Source organism: Blennius ocellaris (assembly GCF_963422515.1).
Source record: "Blennius ocellaris genome assembly, chromosome: 21".
NCBI classification, from domain to species: Eukaryota; Metazoa; Chordata; class Actinopteri; order Blenniiformes; family Blenniidae; genus Blennius; species Blennius ocellaris.
In genome coordinates, this window is record NC_137670.1 from 13,205,545 (window position 1) to 13,224,391 (window position 18,847).

General features: G+C 44.7%; 2 protein-coding genes across 3 annotated transcripts in view; one reads left to right on the plus strand and one right to left on the minus strand.

The window, feature by feature from the left end:
• The window catches only part of LOC308145974 (myosin phosphatase Rho interacting protein), a 44,330-nt gene extending 41,331 nt beyond the window's left edge, over positions 1 to 2,999 (plus strand). For both annotated transcript variants that reach the window (XM_080517589.1, XM_080517590.1), the window contains 3 exons: positions 82 to 167; positions 367 to 452; positions 1,546 to 2,999. In XM_080517589.1, coding sequence (XP_080373715.1) covers positions 82 to 167; positions 367 to 399 — 119 coding nt within the window. In that variant the 3' untranslated portion in view covers positions 400 to 452; positions 1,546 to 2,999. The remainder of the gene's footprint in view (positions 1 to 81; positions 168 to 366; positions 453 to 1,545) is intronic.
• Positions 3,000 to 5,443: 2,444 nt separating this feature from the next.
• prr35 (proline rich 35) lies at positions 5,444 to 7,782 on the minus strand (the record flags this gene model as incomplete). Its single annotated transcript, XM_080517631.1, has 2 exons — positions 5,444 to 6,272; positions 6,386 to 7,782. 2 exons carry the CDS (start codon positions 7,780 to 7,782, stop codon positions 5,444 to 5,446), a joined length of 2,226 nt encoding a protein of 741 aa, XP_080373757.1.
• Positions 7,783 to 18,847: the final 11,065 nt, after the last annotated feature.

An 18,847-nucleotide genomic window follows, 5' to 3' on the forward strand; every position in this document is an offset into this window, starting at 1 on the left:
ATTTGATTGGAAGTCGCCATTGTTTGTCGTGTCAAATCGAACTGAGTGATAACAATAACATCGCGCCCTTGTGTTTTATAGACATCATGAAATCAAAAAGTAATCCAGATTTCATGAAAAAGGAACAATCAGCAGCCGCCAAGCCCGCAAGAGGTTTGAGGTCAAAGGTGAGCGTCACACTTCCTTTCTTTCATTCTTTTCTTTTAGGTGTTATTTCTGACATTCAGACACCCAATACACTCCAGAACTTAACGTTTCAGTTCGTCTCGTGACTTTTTCTCTGTTTATTGTTCCACTGTGCCGCCAAAAGTGCGACAAGATGTTGTTTTCATAATCGGAGTTTGACGTGTGTGTTTTGTCCATCAGTCTGTGACTGAACAGGTTTCTTTGGATAGCTGACACCCCCATTGCGGGGTGACTCCCCCTCCCCAACCCCCGCCCCGAGATGTGCTGTAGGTATAGCATGGCGTAGACCGCGAGCATGCCGTACTCACCCTCGCATGACCTCCCTCCTCCCCTCACCTCCACCCCCCCTTGACAAACACCCACGTTTCTCCCCATCGGTTCACAAGCAGAAGCCGAATGCAGCGTGCGCTCTCAGTTCGTCGTCATCAGACTGCGGTTGAGTAAACTTTGTCTCACGACGCATCTCTGCTTCACCTTGCACTGTGAATGCAGCAGGTGATAAAAAAGAAAAGAACTTTAGTCTCACGATCATTGAATTAGAAAACGATCAGGTCTTTGAAAAAGGGAATCTCAACTGTCTTTGATAGTCACTCGTACCTGCATTGTTTTTCTTTTGTTTGTGCCGTTTTGTGTGTGTTTACGCCGTCTGTGGTGGCGTCTGTGTGTCCTTCACACTAATGAGCACTTGTTTGTCACACCAACACGTAAACTAACGAATACCCGAGGAGATTTGTGTTTGATGGGTTATTTGTGCTTCTTTGCATTCAATCTTCTACCGCTGGACGCTCTGGGCGGTTTCTTTTCATTTGTGGGATGAGCAGCAGCACTGAGTATAACCAACAGCCTTTTATTTATTTTATTTTTTTAACAGCGATGTCAGACGGCTTTTATTTTCTGTTGCCATTCTTTGAAATGAGTCTGAGCAGCGTCTGAAAACTACAGGAAATGCATACTCTGCTGCTCACCCCACAAATGATCAAAAGGGAGATGGTATAAGATTAAAGAGCAGAAAGTGAACAGAGAAATAATCTACTAAACACCAATTGCCTTGTTTTTCTACATAGTTTATGTTCCTGGATTATCATTTTTGTTTCTTTAAAGGCCTCATGAAACAGAAGGCAGTCGCGTCTGACTGGGGTTGGACACGTGTAAAAGTCAATCAATGCAGAATTGAGAAATGGCTTTGACACAATTTTAGCGAAAGACATAAGTTAATACTTAAACAATCTTTTTTTTCTTCCCTCTTTTCATGGGGTCTTTAAGTGTGTGAACCAAAACCAGAAACAAACTTCCTCTGTTGTCTTTCTCACTACCTTTTATAAAGAATTCCTGCTTTTTGTTTTTTTTTGTCGTTCCCAGAGTCTGAAAGAGGGGCTCACCGTGCAGGAGCGCATGAAGCTTTTTGAGGCAAAAGATTCCAGAAAGATCTGAATAAAGGTCTCGCCCGGCCTTTATTCCTGCGGTCACTTCGCCACAAGCAGCACCGGCTGGAGACTCTTACAGCAACAAGTATATATATTAAATATCTCATCTAGATTTGGACCTACTGCTTCCATGCTTCTGATAAGTTGTCATACTTTTGATTATTATTATTATTATTGTTGTTGTTTTATTGTTTTTTTTAATTAAGTGCAAAAAAAACTAGTTTTACAGAATCAATGGTGTGTGTGTGGTTTATTAAAAAGTGACATAGATGTATAATCAGGCCATGTTGGAGATAATGTGTCAAATAAGCTGTGTGAGGGAGACGTGACAGCGTTTTATCTTGACGCTCCAAAATGCCAAAACACAACAGCAATACACAGTATAAATAATATATACTTCCCAATATGAAATAAGTACCTGCTGTATTTTATTATTACAGTGTCTATATCTCAGAGTTTTTTTTGTTGTTTTTTTTTTTTTTTTATGTTTTTGATGTTGCACCAGTTCTGTTGTACATAACTACTGGATCCATGTAGAATATGATTTGATATTGATCGTTGGGGCATCTGCTGTACTGAACTCTGGTTTGATTGATAGTGGAAAGCAATGTGATCCTTGCTTGTGTATGAGAGTTTGTCTTTTTTTTGTTTTTTTTAATGGAGTGTTTGTGTGATGAGGGGTGGGAGAGTGAGATTGCACTTGTCACTTGACTACTTGAGGAAGCTTGTTTCTTTTTTTTTGTCTCAAATTGGTGTAGTGACTCAATTAACTGCAGCGCAACCAAACATCCGGACTCTCGTCATATTCGGTGAACAACAGTGGCTCGTTGGTAATACTGGATTTTTACTTCTTTTTTTTTCTCTTTCTTTTTTTTTCAAACCTTTGTATTTGCTCAGTTTTGACTTTGGTGTGGTAAAAGCATCTCGTAAAGCTGGAACTCATTCGAACCTTTGCATGACTGTACAGTATGATTTGAATTGCAGAACCGATGACTCGTTTAATTTTCTCCCATACTTTTTGCTTTAGTGTGAACCTCTTAACACTAATAAGCTTTGCTTTGCAAGTCCTACTGTTTAGATGTTGAGATTGAATTGTTTTACTGTAAGCAACAGTCTTGAAGCACTTGGCGCAATCCCTGACCTCTCACTGAAATCTAGTCGTGCCTCAACTGAGTGAAGAGTATGAACACCCATGAAACCTGTGCAGCTATGGATACACACTGTATAGTATTCAATCCACGCCTTGTACATATATATATGCCACACGGAAGACTTCTGTGTTTTTGTTTTAAACTTGTACCTTGCTCACTAGCTCTATATGAAATATATATGAATATTTTTTATTTTCATTTTGAATGTATACCGTCAAATAAATGAAGTGTTTGGAAATGTTTCAAGGTTCATTTCTTCCGAACGTTTGTGTTTTCACCACGGAGGCGTGTGGGGAATGTGACAACAAGGACGAAAGGCACAAACTGTCTGGATTGAGTTGGGGTTTTTTTTCCACTTTCCCATTAGGAAGTTCCCACTTGGACTCGTAAATGTATTTTTAAGACAATAAAGATAAAATAAAACTAGATTTGAAAAAGTGGCTTTTCCAAACTGTCAAAGACCGATGATCTATCGCTTTGAGGACTTTTATCATTTGAGTTTTCCTGGATTGAGTCATTTCAATTTGAGGAGAACTTCATGGTGTTCCTGGGGGTGGAGCCTGTCCAGGTGAACATTCAGTCATCACTATGTCTGGTATGTGTTTGTAACTCAAGTTATTTCAACACTCAAGTACAACTTTCATCTGCTAATATCTACCATCACTTTGTTTTAACCTTTAGCTGCATGTTTACCAAGTTTACATCTAAAATACTATAAATCAAACTAATATCTTGATATGTTTCATTACATAACTGCCTATATACCATTGGTTATCATGGTCCCTTTATAAAATGTATTATGTGCCATAGATATGACATATTTTTGAAGAATTAAAGCACAATTAGAAGATAAAGGAGGAAGAATTATTTATTTTTGGCTTATGTTTATTTGTTTTGTTTGTGCTTTATTATTGTTTGAATAATGTAATTTGTGCCCATATGTCCGAAATAAACGTTAAATGTCAAAGATGGAAAATACCAAATGTTGTCACTTGCCCTGATAAAGGGTTAATAAAGTAGGATTCATATCATGTTATCTGTATATCATTACAACTGTATAGTATATAAAGTACACATACATCTTATCTAACCAGCAATTTCTGTGAAATAAGTTTACTGTCTTAACAGAAAATGCTCAACCGTTATGTATAATACAACCATATTTTAAAAGTTTTCTATGATTTGACGTCCATTAAAAACCTGTTTTCAACTGAATTAAATCAGCTGTTGTTTGACGTAATGTTGTATGACCATAATTCCAGTAAAGTGGATGCAGAGATTTTGCAGAGCTTACAAACCCACGTTTAATTCACAAGTGAACAATCAGAATGTGGGAATAAGACATTTTGTCATCGGGTGTTTTTTTTAATGGCAGTGGAGAAATTGTAGCCACAAATGTCTGCAAATATCATCCCAATTAGAAAAACTGTCCACAGGAGGGCGCTCTCACTTCAGTACTTCAGACGTGTGCACGTGTTCAGATTAGAAGAGGCTCTTTGCCAATAAAAAAAACTCCATATTACAAAACTTTCTGAATCATAAATTAATGTTAAACTTGTTTCACAACTATTCACATTATAGATTTTAAAGTGTAATAATTACTGTTTATTCTAATACAACATATATGTTCCTTTTTCGATATAACTTATTATTCACACCTAACTTAACATCGCATTTGTCATTCTTGCAGGGAAGATATCTTATAATCTGAATTTTTCAGTTTAGAGACTGTAAACTCCCGTTCCAAGGACCAGACAGTCATTTTGACCTATTCGGGCCGAACGTCCACTGACGACCCTCCCGGTCTTGGCGCCTGACCTTTGCCGCTGTGTTTGGCGTGTGACGGTGGCGAAGGGGGCCGAGGACGCGGGGCGGCCTGACGCTCGCCCCTCCTCGGGGCAGACAGGTAGGCCTGCGATCAGTCTGAGTGGAGCTCTGACCTTTTATACAGGAGGTCCTGCCGGATTCAGCAGCAGAGCTCCGGTAACCTCACCGCCGGCCGTTTAGCTTAAGGAGCTACTTCACCTTTAGCACGGCCACTCACTTTTAAAATCAAGAAATACTGCCACCTTGAATCAGTTTGTCTCTGTCTTTTTTCCTGCACATTTTTTTTGCACAATGATAAATACTGTGAGAAGTATTTCATTGTATGTTTCCTTAGTTTTTAGTTTTTCTTGTTGCCTTCATGAACAAAAATGAAACCCTTTGATTTTATTCCATTTACACAAAGGAAAACAGTGTGTATAGTACATTTTTATTTTCATCAGGTAAAACGATGCAACCCAACAAAACATCTTTATAAAAAAAAACATCACCATTTAAAACATTTTACAATAAATACATTTACGGTCTCTACATTATTTACAAATCCTCTCCGACTGATTATAATACTCATCCAAATTATCCAAATGGAAATAACTGATGTCACGTTTATGAATAAAAGCAGGAACTTCTTCTAACAATCAGTGTTCTCAGTGCATAAAAAAAAAAAAAAATCTCTTTCAAATTTTCATTCATTCTCTGTTTGTCACATAAGGTGCGAAATGTTTGAGGTTTTTAGTGAAAGTAAACTGAGAATAAGAGTGACGGTCTCCTTCCAGCCAGTGAGACTCAAAGGCATGCCAGTAACACCAAAGACAACTTTGTGTGAGTCCGTACCGTTACAGTCAGAAAAACTGGACTTCAGTTGTCGGCTGCGGTCAGAGGGCTCGGGGGACACTGGCCTTCCAGCCGCTGGATGGATGGAGGTCTCTTCGGGGGTTTGGCGGAGGAGGGGATGTCGGCGAACACCACCGACCGGCCGTCGGGGCAGAGCAGGACGCTGGAGTCCGCCTCACACTTGGTGGTCCTGCTCGGCCACAGAGCCTCGGCCGGACTGGGCCTCAGGCCCAGACCGCCCGGGGAGAGGACCTCCGTGCTCATCGCCGACGCCTGACTCATCTTGATCAGCATGTCCAGCGACTGCTTCCGGCTCTCCAGCGAGGCCTTCATCACCTTCATCTCGCGCTCGTCCTCGTCCTCGTCCTTCCGCTCCTCCGGCTCCTCGTCCTCCTCCTCCTCCTCCTCCGTCTCCGTCATGTTGCCTTTGGAGCTTCCCTCCTCTCTCGCGCTCCGGTCACTGGCCGAGTCCGTCGCGTCCCTTTTAACCGACAGGTCGAGCGGCCCGTCGCTCTGGCGAGCCGTGCGCTCCAGCGCCTGGTGGATGTGGGAGAGCTCGCTGCGGATTTTGCTCAGGTGTTCCCAGAGGTGCCGCTGGGCGGGGAGGTCCTGCTTCTCCAGGTGGGAGATTCTGCGTTCGGCCTCCTGGTACTCCTGCAGCGCCTTGGAGAGGTCGCCCAGGAGAGCAGCGACTGACTCAGACGCTCCTTCTCCAACTGTCCGGACGCCCGTCGGGTCCTGGCTGTTTTGCACCCCGTAGGTTGAAAGAGAGGACGTCTCAGTCTTTGGACTGGCGAGAGGATCGTTGCTCCACGTTTCATTTGGCCGGGGGAGTTTCTGCATATCCTGTGAACTGGGAAAGGAGAGGAGATTAGATATATTTTAAAGTCCTTAAAATGCAGGATTCACGGTGATAAAAAATACGATACTCAAACTGCTTGTACTCATTAAAACACTTTTTTTTACCTGCTCTGGAGGAGAAGCTTGTCCGCAGTCATATTAAGAGTCGACGCGGCGTGGATGTTTTTCAGCAGGTCCAAAGTAAATCCCATGGCTGGTTTCTTCTCCAGAGGACCGTCTGGATTTCTCAGTGCGGCCGTCCTCTTCAGACTCCAGCCTGCTTTCCCGTCCTTGGCAGCAGCCTTTACCTTATCCCCGACTCTGTAGCCCTGCTCGGGGGAGTCTTCCTGAGGCGAAGCCCACCCGGCCGGAGAGACGGCGGAACCCGGCCGCAGAGCAGGCACTTTCCACAGATTGACTTTAGGCTGGAATCCAGACAGGGGACTTGTTTCCAGGCTGTTTGCTGAGGTCTTGAGGGATTTACCAGCGTCGCTCTGACCCGAGGCGGGTCCGAACGTGTGCTCACACAGGAAGGGGTAGTAGAGACGAGGGGGGATGAGGGGTCTGTCCGAGTGTGCGCTGGACGCCGGGTGAAGCAGCTGAGTGGCCGACGCCAGGAATGGAAGCTGTGCGAGCTGCGCGTGAGTCTGAGCGCTGATAGCGGAGGCCGCGGTGGGAATAGCAGAGTTCATATAGGAGAAAAGGCCCGGGCTGATGGGGTAACCTACGCCGAGCACCGACAGGTTGAGTCCAGTGGGGTCCTGGTAGTCCACCAGGTTTGGTGGAGGGGGGTAACAGGGGATGGAGCCACCCACTCGAGGCTGAGTGCCCTCCGCCTTGGCCTTGGTGTGGCCGGACGCCAGCAGCCGCCACTGCTCCGAGAGGAGACCCGGAGCGGTCAGGCATGCCTTTGAGAGCTTGTAGTGCCTCAGCTGGGCCTCCACCTCCACAGAGCGAGCTCGTAGAAGCTGATCTTCCAGAGAGAGCATGTCAGCCATGAGGAGCTCAGATTCAGGCTGTTTGGTCTTTCTGGAAGCCGATTCCGTCGCATCTCCTCTGCTGCTGTTCAAGTTTTCTTTGGTCGTAGCGCTCATCTCCGCTCCCTCCCCTCTTCCTACGTCTTCTTCATCATCTGCTCCGAGGTTTTCTCTGCCCTCGCCTTCCTCCTCCTCGGACCTGTGTTGCCCCGGCTTGTCCTCGGTGCGCATCGCCTGCTCCAGCTCATCTTTCCCCATGGCGTGCAGGCCGTGTGCCTGCTGGAAGGGTCGTAGCTGCTCTGGGTGCAGGATGTTGCCCTTCTTGTAGGGCCAATCTGACTCTATGAGCAGCGACAAGGAGTTTTTGCACAGGCTGTACTTCATGTGGTTGTAGAGGTGGGACTTCTCCATGCAGGTGAAGGGACACTGGAAACACTTGTAGTTGTAGGGTTTCCCCCATGGCCGTGGGATATAGTGCGGTTTCTTTGGCTTGCGCTCTTTGTGTTTGCTGGCAGAAGTCACTTTGCAGGCTTCGTCTTTCGACATGATTCAATCTCGGGATGAGGGAAAAACTGAACTTGATGCTTCGCGTGAGTGATTGGTCAAGCTACACTTCTGGGCTGTTTTACTTTTCTGCTGGGACTCATTTCAGTTGGCGCAAGTTTCCCCTCAGTTTGGTGGGTAGATGACGGGGGTCAGAGGGAGCACCTTCCTGACGTATTAACCAGCGTGCCTGAGGAACAGAACAAGACAACGGCTGATGAACAAACCTGCAAGTCAGGATTCATTACACTTCTGTAAGAAATCCCAACCTGAGAGATAAAGTTTGAGTGTGCACTGAACGGGTGGGGGAGGGGGGGGGGGGGGGGTCATATCATTATGCACATATGTGTTTAGCAGGATCACATTTGTTGTCTGCCTGAGTTGAGCATTGCCACTAACCTAACTGCAGGGAGGCCCACGCTGCTCAGTTCTCACTGTACCTGCCACTACTCATTAGTTCCAGTGCAGCACCAGGCCCAAGCAGGGCCCAGGGCTGGAGGAGGAGGGGTGTTGGGGGGGGGGGGGGGGGGCACAGAGGACCCTGCACCTGCACGACAGTAACAGGCCCGCTTGAGTCCGTGGGCCCGTGCCCTCCGAGGCCAGCTAACGGCACACGGCGTGGGGCTGCTATAGGAGAGGGCGAGAAGTTGGGGGTTTGAGGCCTGATTCTTAATGAGAGCCTGGCGCCATGCCTGAAGGGCGTCATTAGTGCCAGGACTGGGATCTGGGTCAGGACATGGTGCATAAGTTCAACTCTCCTGTACCCTCTTATCTGACTAACTAATTCAGCGGCGCCGCACAGCAATAAACGAATGACAGGTGACTTTTTTTTTTTTTTAAATAAGTTTTATCATCAGCGGGATATTTTAGCAAGATGGGCAAATTCAAATTATCACTTCACTTACGTTTAGCTCCAGACATTTTTGGATATATAGAAAAAACATTTAAACAAATGCCTTTATCTTGCGATTTTCCATCTAAAATGCATGCAACTCAGTTTTTCCATTCGGTTTTGCATTGCACAGACAACTGAGGCATTACAGACGGTGCAAAATAATAGAAAACTTCAATAATATTCCACATTTCTTCTTTGCCTATTCTTCTTCATCCATTCATTAATAGTAAAGCATGGGTTTTATTTATGTCCCAGGCTTTATAATCATCTAAAATACAGATCTAAATAGATTTTTTTGGGGGGAGGGTGTTTGTTTTAGAGAAACTTTGTGATCTTTTTAATACTGCGAGCCGAGCCTTTGGGTGGAGCCTGCAGTGAGAGGAGATGTGAGGAGGAGGAGGAGGAGGAGCAGGAGCTTTGAGGGTTTTATTTTCCCTCTTTCCTCGGGTCATTCCCAGATAAAAGTCTGTGAGGAACTCAGGGTCCAAACTGGGGTGAAAACAAAACTTTCAAAAAGTCATCTTTCTCTGTCCCGCACAGGCGTCGGCAGAGGTTTGTTGAGATGAAGGCCAGTGAGGCAAACACAGGTGATGGATGGGCGGTGATACTGAGAGACGGCGGACAACCTCATCCATAAAGCGTCAGCGTGACGGGCGATGATGAAAAGACACAGTGAGTGTAACGCACCGCTCTCCCATCCGGACCCCCAGAACTGGCCCGTGAGTGGCCGACCATTTGATTGGCTCACTTGTCCGCCTCGGGGCTCTGACCTGAGCTTTGAGCTCATAATGGAGTCTAACAGCTGCTGCTACGAGTCAATCAATAAAAATCATTTTTACAGTAGTTTTTTTTTTTTTCTCTTCTCCCCCCACCCTCCCCTCCTCTTCGGGGCCATTGCTATCTATTCCCCTCTCCACTGACTTGGCTGCACTTTCCTGCCCCCCCTCCCTTCCCTCCCTCCCCCCTGCTGCCCCGTATCCAGACCCTGCGGTCTTGTTTTAAGCTTTTAGGGACGAGGTTCAAACAAGCCCGATCGCTTCGACATCTATTGTTGCAATTAAGGAGGCTCACCACACTGAAAGCTTTGACAAGTTAACATGCGTACTGCAACCACACCGCTGACATCCTGCAGGACACACACACACACACACACACACACACACACACACACACACACAGACACACACACACACACACACACACACACACACACACACACACACACACACACACACACACACACACACACACACACACTGGGATTGATGGTGATGTTAATTTTAAACACTTTAAACAATTTTACCTGAAAAAGATAGCAAGGCAGAGCTGATGCTTTTTAATTTTTTTCCCTCCCGTTTGATGAGTGAAAAGTTCTGCAAAAGAAGAGAGAGAAAAACAGATTTAAAGATTTTAATCATCTTAAGATATTTTGATATATTAATTTATTATTATCCAATATAATAATGCAAAAATATAAACATTCTTGTGAATTAAGCATTGAAATTACATTTCTTTTTAAATAACAGGCCAGATAAAATTTAGTTTTTCATTAGCAGAAAGTTTCCTTCAAACTACAAATATTGATGTTGTTTAATTCAAGTTATTATAATTTTAATTAAATTAAAACAAATTTTGAAAACACAGTTTTCTTCAAATTTCTGATATTTAAGTTTTTTGTGAAATAAAAAAATTCTTGATTATGGATTTTAAAAAAAACATTCTTCATTATTCATCTCATTTCAGAACTTAAATTATAAACTCACATTGCAATAATTTAATTAAAACAAGACAAAACATGCAACCTAAAATAAAACAGCAAAGGTATTCTGTTGCAAGCAAAAGCCTGACATATAAGGCCTTTCTTTTATGTCACAATTTAAAATATCATTTCATCTTCACAGATTATTCAGCTTGCATGCCACGAGCGGAGATTAAAATGTATTCATCCGTACCTACAGAGCGTCCCGGTGTGGCTGACTGTCACTCCTCTGCAGCGGCAGGGCAGCGCGTCCCACTCAAATGGGAGCGCAGGAGTGAGTGTGGAGATATATATTGACTGGGAGCATTGCCCTGAGGCACTACAATACAGCAGCTCCCCCTCCCCTCCCTCTTGCCCCCCCCCCACCCCACTCTGGATTGTCAAATGTGGTCTCTACCTTGCAGCCGGGATTCAAATTAACGACTTACACAATAATGGCAAAGGTTAGATTTACAGAAGAGGGAGAGGATGTTTATCAGGTTTAATCCTTCTTATGTTAACATCTGGTTCGGCCGACGTTTCCAATCTAAAAAGTTAGATTTTTGAATGAGAGGGACAAAACTAGTTCTGTTATCCTGCATCTGGCCAGTTGAACCTCCGTAAACAATTTACCTCAGAACTCTTGTGCATGTAAATCTTCACATACAACTAAGCTTTATGTTTTATTTCTTTCTTAGTTGTTGTTGATCATATTTTAGTTAGCATTGTAACTGCCATTTTTGGTCATGAATAATAAAGACACTTATCCAGTCATTTAAAATAAAGATAAACCAAATTCAATCAGTAAAATCTACATTTTTACTGTTAAATCCAGGCTGTTTTCCTGTAGCTTTCCCCCCTAATCCTTCATTTATTTGACTCTTTCTGAAGATTAATTGCAGTACACTACTTCAGTCTTCTACTCAGTCAGTTTTTTTTATTATTATTATTAATTTATTTTTTGCTTCACCTCGGTTCACCTGCAGCAGTGGGATAGTTTGATGTTTCTGTTCGAGGGCATTTGTTCCCCACTCGTGGCGACCGCCCTCAGAAAGATGAAAAAGCCATCGCTCTGCGGGTGCAGGGAAGATGATTTAATGGCGTGCGGTCACATCCACCGTCCTCCCTCTCCGCCGTCACCTGTCTGCTTTACGTCTTCCCACACCTCCCAGTCCTCTTCTCCTCTTTATTTTCTCCCACGCTTCCTCCGAATCCCACCCACAACCTCTCAGTCTCTGCTCTCTCTTCATCCTTCATCTCCCCCCCTCCCTCCCTCCGACCGTGCCTCTCCTCGCTTTGGGTCGACTCCAGGTCCTTCATTTCTCTCCTCTGTGCCGGGTGGGAGGCGGGCCCCCTTTGAGAAATGTCAGCGTCCGTGTGCTGGGAAAGTCGGGGGGCCTTCACGAGCCATCGGGCCCGCTGTCAGTCGCAGGCGGCCAAATGGAGACTGACAGGCCGCTCCATAGAGCCTAACCATCTGTACCAAATGTGACAGCAGGGGAAAGAGGATGTCTGGTAAATCAGGAGGAACGACAGGAGAGCACTGTGACACGAGGAGGAAGTGGAGACGGAAGGGAAACTGGAGGCACGGGGAAAAAAGCTCCTCCGCTCGGCCTCTCAGAGCGCAGGCTCGCGGGAGACGGTGTCAGCGAGGGAGTGTTCGTCAGCGTGACGGCGCAGACGCGAGGGAGAAGGTGTCACTTTCTCCTGTTAAGTGCGCTAACTGAGGACTCCAGACACTTTCTTCAGCCGCTTTGTCGGCAGACTGTCGGACGTCACCGTGCAAACGATTCGGCATTTATTAAGTCTGAGGGTCTTTGTGTCTGCAGGCTGGAAGAATCAAGTAGATTTAAGTCAAAATGTATTGTTCATTAAAAAAAAAGACATAACAAAATGTATTCGCATGTAGCAGATGTATAATATTGTGCAGGAATGCTGATTGTGTGGGTGAGCAAAGATATTCAAAAATACTACGTTTTTCACTGGAAGTCTGTTAGAAAGTATAAACTAAAACTCTCATATATCAGCTGTGACTCGTCCATCCATCCCGTCATCTCTACTGAACAAAGTTCCTCTTTAAATCAAGCCTGGATCTACAGACAGTCTGAATGTTTGTGTTGATTAACTCCGTAAGGAGCAAGAAGGACCCACCAGCTACTCTTTTCGCTTATTAAGACCTTTTTGTGTTCCTGAGTCAAAACTTGACAACATATTCTATAAACCTGGAGCAGTGGAGCCAATAAGCGATTAAACTGGCTTGTTTTTTTCTGAAATTCGTCTGTTTGGCGTAAAGAGATGTTTGTAAAAATCACCTCAGAATCTGGACTCAGTCCAGGCTGGATTCATTATCCAGGTTAGAATATACACCTTTATCTGACCTTTGTCAGAAAAAGGTGTATAACTGTATTATACGTGTTATTTTCCCTCATTAAGCGGCACACATTTTAGGAAGAAGGAAATGACGCCACAGGGTTTTTGAAATTTGAGAACTTCATTTGAGTCGTCCTGGAGTTGTATGATTGGTTGATGTATTCTCATAAGCTGAATTTCTTCTGCCTAATTCACACTAATAGTACATCCTCTCTTTGCAGTCTGTTTGGCATTTGCATGTTCTCCCTGTGCACGCAGAGTCCGTAAATCTTTAATATTGTTCATCAAAAGTTTCCCGTCATGTAAGACCGTAAATGTGACGTTTAGGTCTGGAGAGAGAAGCGGCGATATGAGGAAGCGACTCGAAAGTGTGAACACAAAAAAACTCTCCTGGCGAGTTGAGGGTCCTTATGGAGCGGCATCTGGGGCGGCTGACAGGAGCACTCTATTACCACTCAGAGAAAGGAACCCGAGGGCCGCAGCAACACCGCTGCCAGCCAGATCCAGCTGTGCACATGCCTCCAAACACACACGTGCACACAACCGAACCCATACAAATGATTAGAGAAAATCGCCGCGACAAGATGGACTGCGCGTTGTGGGAAGAAACACTGTTGCGAGAAGCGAGAGGATGGAGGACCGAGCCGCGGCCGCCGAGCCGCTGGATGAGGCTCCGGCTTTTTCCACTGCCTGAGTTTCAGGCCTCGGGTGGAATAGCTAACAGCTCCTCTCTTAGCCGGCGCTGCTGGGCACATTAACTAAACTCATATCGCTCTCAGCCACTATCAATTATTCACCACCCCCCCCCTCCCCTCTCCCCCTAGTTTTCAAAGGAGAAAAACTCCAACAGCCATCCGCTGCACCGCTCACACACACACACACACAGTGACAAAACAAGCTCATGCCTTTGGTGACTTCCTTTGGTTTGCCTCAACACTCAGTGGGTTTTCACTCCGAGAATCATTTTAAACATGCTAATAAAGATCTTACACCATTCTTGCAATAATGTGCTTCATATAGACTCCAGCTGCTCCATTTAGAACTCAGTGCTGAAGTGCAATTTGTTAGAGAAAACTGAGGCTGGCCTGTAAATGAAGACAATTGGATTCAATCGTAACATCATTTACAACTTTAAGATACTACATGACAAAAATAGATTGATGAAACAAGGGAATCCAAGTGAACACAGCATGAAGACAAGCCATCAAAAGATGAATATATAAACTTTAAGCTGCAGTTTTAACCAGCAAATTAACACAAATATAATGCTGAGGTTAGTTTATGGTGAAATAACTAAAAACTGCACTATGGTTCAAAAGTTTGGGCACAATGCCTTTTGCATATTTTTACTGTTTTAATTTCCATTGTGGATTATGTACTAAACACAAATGTGTTAAACTGCACAATGTTTTTGTTTTATTAAGTAGCTTGATGACAGCTTTGCACACACTTTATCACATTTAGCTTCATGAGATCAAAACTACTACTACTAATAGTAGCAGTAGTATTAATCATACAACAAATGATTCTCTACTAACAGCAAAGCCACGTTAAGTGTTAATCTGTGTATTTTCTTGCCTTCATCTATTTAAGACCGTCAGTTGTGGTATTTGTCAGGTGGGGTTGTTAAATAACGGTGACACGCAAAGTCTCACCCCCAATCTCTGTTGGCGTCATAAAACCAATTCAGATGAGTGAAGACAAATTCCAGACTTTAATTACTTACTGAGGGACAATTACTAATAAAATTCCTGTTGTGCAAGTGGTGAAAACTACAAAATGCTGAGATGAAACAGTTTCTGATGAAATCTTTAAAATAGACATTGAGTCCAAACTTTTGACTGCTACTATAAATGGAAAGATGGATGAAAGTCACTGCATCTTTACCTCTTCCACAATTCTACAATCAGTTCTTTTTTTTCCTTTTGTCTCTCAATGACTAAGATCACAAAGAAGGGTTGCTCTGTTGCGGTTGCTGTGCTCCTCACACTATTGGAGCTCTGAATGTCTTCGGCACCATTTTATAAATATCCATCGTAAGTATTTTTCCCATTTTAAACAATTATTATAAGGTGATACTGTTATTATTAGGTAGAACGTAAATGCAAATGATCATTTATGTACTTTATCTGTGCTTTTTGTTGGATTTGAAGCAATCAGAGCTTTAATCCTTTAGTCCAGGTCGCAAAATGTTGACAAAACAGATGAGTGTCCTTTTCAGAGGTGATTTACCCCCACAGTATGTCAGGGAACAGCGCTGGAAGCACCCAATGAGACATTTTCAGCTTCACTCTCAAATGAGCACACACAATTATACCGATGATGACTGGACGGTCGTTGGCCACGTTCCAAGGTAAAAATGCAGCCTTCACTCTGAGCTGGTTTAATGTCTAAAAAGTGCAGATGTCAAGGTTCAGTCATGACTCTTTGGGGTTTTTTTTCTCTGCAGACACGCATGCCCTTCTCCGAGCCTTAAACCACATGATGGGTGCAGCTCTGCGGCAGAATCGGAAGGTGAGAGAGGCTCGTGACTGTTGGAGGCATCCATTTGGAAGGAGATGCAGCTGATGCCTAATATTCGCTGCTTATCATTTCTATATCTGTGAGTGCGGTGAGTTTACGCCAGCGTGGTGGTGGGGGGTCACTGACAGGAAGCAGCTGGTGCCTCGATCACACCCTTTTTTTTTTTTTTTTTGCTTGCCATCTCCATCAACTGCCCCCCGAACACGCCCCGAGGAGGCCGGGTCTCTCTCACCGGGGCACCTGTGGGTGTCACCTGATGGGGGAAAAGCAAGTGGAAATGAAAGCAAGCAGCCGATTCTGTCAGAGCACATCAGGACCGCTGTCCATCACGCCGCTGACCTTCAGGGGGTGTGCGTGCGCGAGACGCGATCGACAAACAAAACCGGGGTGTTTGAGTGTGTGCAAGTATGTGCATATTAAGTCACTGACCCACAGGGAGTGTATGCGAGTGTGTGCATATGCTTGTTCGTCAATGCAGGGTGTGTGAGACCATGTGTGTATATTAGCGCCTTGATCCCGGCGAGGGGAGTGTGTCCGTAAACACATAGACCTTGAGGGTGTGTGTACTAATGTATGTGTGTGTGTGTAACTGTCTATATCAGTGCAGTGATCTGTATGAGATAGCTGCAGTAGCTGGTAGGTCATCGACGACCCGCCGCTCCCCGAACTCCAAAGCTCCTGACCTTATTCAGGATCTCCTCTCTGACTTCTGACTAATTCCCAGAGTGCGGCGGATCCGTGACGGGGCGAACGTGTCCAAACTGTGAATGCTAATGCACGCCAAATGTCCGTATGCGTCGGGGCCGCAGCATGCCGGCATGTCCTCTTCACTTTCAGTCCCTCAGCAACAGGGCTCAGAGCAGCACCTCACTCTGGGGACCGGGGACCAAAGGATGGTGTCAGTCAGTTTCCCCAGCTGCAGCCGGGGCCCCCAGCTACCATGTATGCCCCACAGCGGCGGGCCCCTCGTCTCCCCCACCTCACCATGTCACCAGGGTTGGAGTGAGGACGGGAGAGAGAGAGAGAGAGAGAGGGAGAGAGAGAGAGCAGAGCAGAGCTGACTCCTGGAGGACGGCTGTTCGGCTCTGGCTGTCCAAGCGGGAGGAATTGAGGGAGACAGGGACCAAAGCCCCGTCAGCTCCATCCCTTAGGGTGCCTTGGCCTCCCAACTACAAGTCCATGTTTTAGCAAACCATATGTTCACCCTCTCCCCCTCCTCGCCACCACCACCCGACCCCTCACCCACCCAGTTAGCAAATAAACAAGTCAGGAAGCCATAGCTAGAGGGGAGTCTTGTTTCCCTCTCACTGGCTTTCCTTCCTGAATATTCTCACTGCTGCTCGGAGCCTCTCTGCTCTCACATCCCGTCGGATAGAGCTGTGATCCACTGAACATTGGCGATGGACAGATAGTTTTTCCCCCCAAGAGTGTTTTTCAATAAATCTCTTCTTTTTTGTTCATCTTTACAAGTTTGACAAACAAAAACAGAGAGAGAAAAATGCATTGAAAGTCAATATCTCAGATTGATATTTCCTGCACGTGCATGTTTAGTATTAAGTAAAAGTCATTTGGCTATGAGGAAAACATTTTCACATCTTAAGGTCAGACTGAGCTTCAGAGTTCTGGGTTTCTTCATCCTGATGATGATGTTGAATTTTCACAAACCTTTCCATCAGTTTTCCTACTCAGTCAAAAACCTCCACTTTTACTATTCAAAACTTTTCTTGTCAAAAGAAAGCGAAAGAGTTGAGAAGAAATAAGGGACAAGAAGTTGAAGAAAAGAGGAAAGAAATAGGAAATTTGAGAAGGGAACTAATAATTATGAGGGGAAACAACGAGAAACAAAGGAATGAACAAGAAAACATCAGTGTCAACATGGAAGCCAGGTAGGAATGCAAAAATCAGGGAACGTGTAAGCGGAAGTGAAAATGAATTTAGGATCACAATAGTTGATTGATTAGTTGCTCCAACAGTATTGCTGACATATTTCCCTCCAACAGTAAAACAAAACGACGCACCGTAAAGCTGCTTGATGCCTCAAAGTCCTTGGAGAAACATCCTCTGACCATAAATCAGACTCTTTCCAGTTTCAGCAGGACAAATAATGTTGATTTGAGAAGCAACCCAGCGTTGTCACCGGTAAATAAAACCTTTGTGACACAGACTGCATCTTTGAGTCAAAGCAGGTTTTTTTATATGTCTGATTATGGTTTTTAAATTTTTATTTTTTTTATTTATTTCTTTTTTTACAAAGGATGAACGAGAGACGGCCTTAAACAGATGGGCAGTGTGTGTACAAGGTCTGCCCGGCCAGTCGGTCCTCCCTTTGGGCAGAGAAATTGTCCAGAGATGGACAGCTGTGCCCAGGGCAGGGCATACAGGAAGTGGAATCGCACACAGTATTTATGGTTCCCTCGGGGTCCGGAGACTCACTGACCTTGCCATCCAGCAGCAGCAGACAGGGAACCCGTCAAAGTTTCTCACAAGGTCAGTGCTTCATAGTTTTTGATGCACGTTACTTCTGTTTGTCAAGGTTGCCACTCTCGTGTCTCACTCCCCGAGCTGCACGTTAAGGATGGAACAGGTCTTGGACGTGTCCGACAGACGTTTGATTGTGGAAAGTAGAGATACAGCTGGATGAAAAGACAAAGAGACACGGGGATATAAAGTTTTATGTTTGGCATTGTCACCTCTCACTTCACTGTCGCATTCACTCACCAGAGCTGCCAAGTCAGGTGAACGTCCTTCATGGGGAGAAATGTTGTCTTCAGTTCACTTTGTCACTCTGCTGTCGTTAGAAAAACAAAAAAACAATACAGCACATTTCTCTTTACACATCGACCGTTATACACATCGTCACATAACGATGAGGACATAGCTGTCCTACTCATCCACATTCAGGAGTAACTTAGAATTGAATCTCTTGCTCAGAGGCATGTTGATTGGTTCCCGCTCATAAACTTTGATCATCTGGTCATTGTGAGCGTCAAAACTAGAAAGCAACAGATCATGAGCTGCTTTCCAGCATGCAGACGGCTGAGTGTGTGCTTCATTTACCTACATTGTGACACTGCAGGCTAAGTTATGCTGGGGAACTTGTATGAATGTACATTTTGCAGACACCATCCAAACCACTCCACTCACACCAAAACAGTATTATCTCATAAAGAACCTGACCAAGAGTGAGTCTTTGCTGGGCCTTCAAATTCCTGGGATCTGGACCTGATTCAGTTGGAGGAAACAAGTCGCAAACAAAAAGATCTTACTTTTCAGTATAACCTACTGTGAGTGGTGCTTGTTGTGACTGATCAGTGATTATTTACAGAATCGTCAATTCACCTGATCCGACGCTGCAGCGATTGAAGTCAATCACAAAAACTCTGCGTGCTCCGGTGGAATGCCGTCACTGTGATCTTCATGGGTATTTCTTTTTTTTTTTTTTTTTTTTTTTAAGTCATTGATTTTGTCAGAGGGCTTCAACACGACATGAACACTCACACACACACACACAAACACAGACACACTCGCAGTGACATGACAGC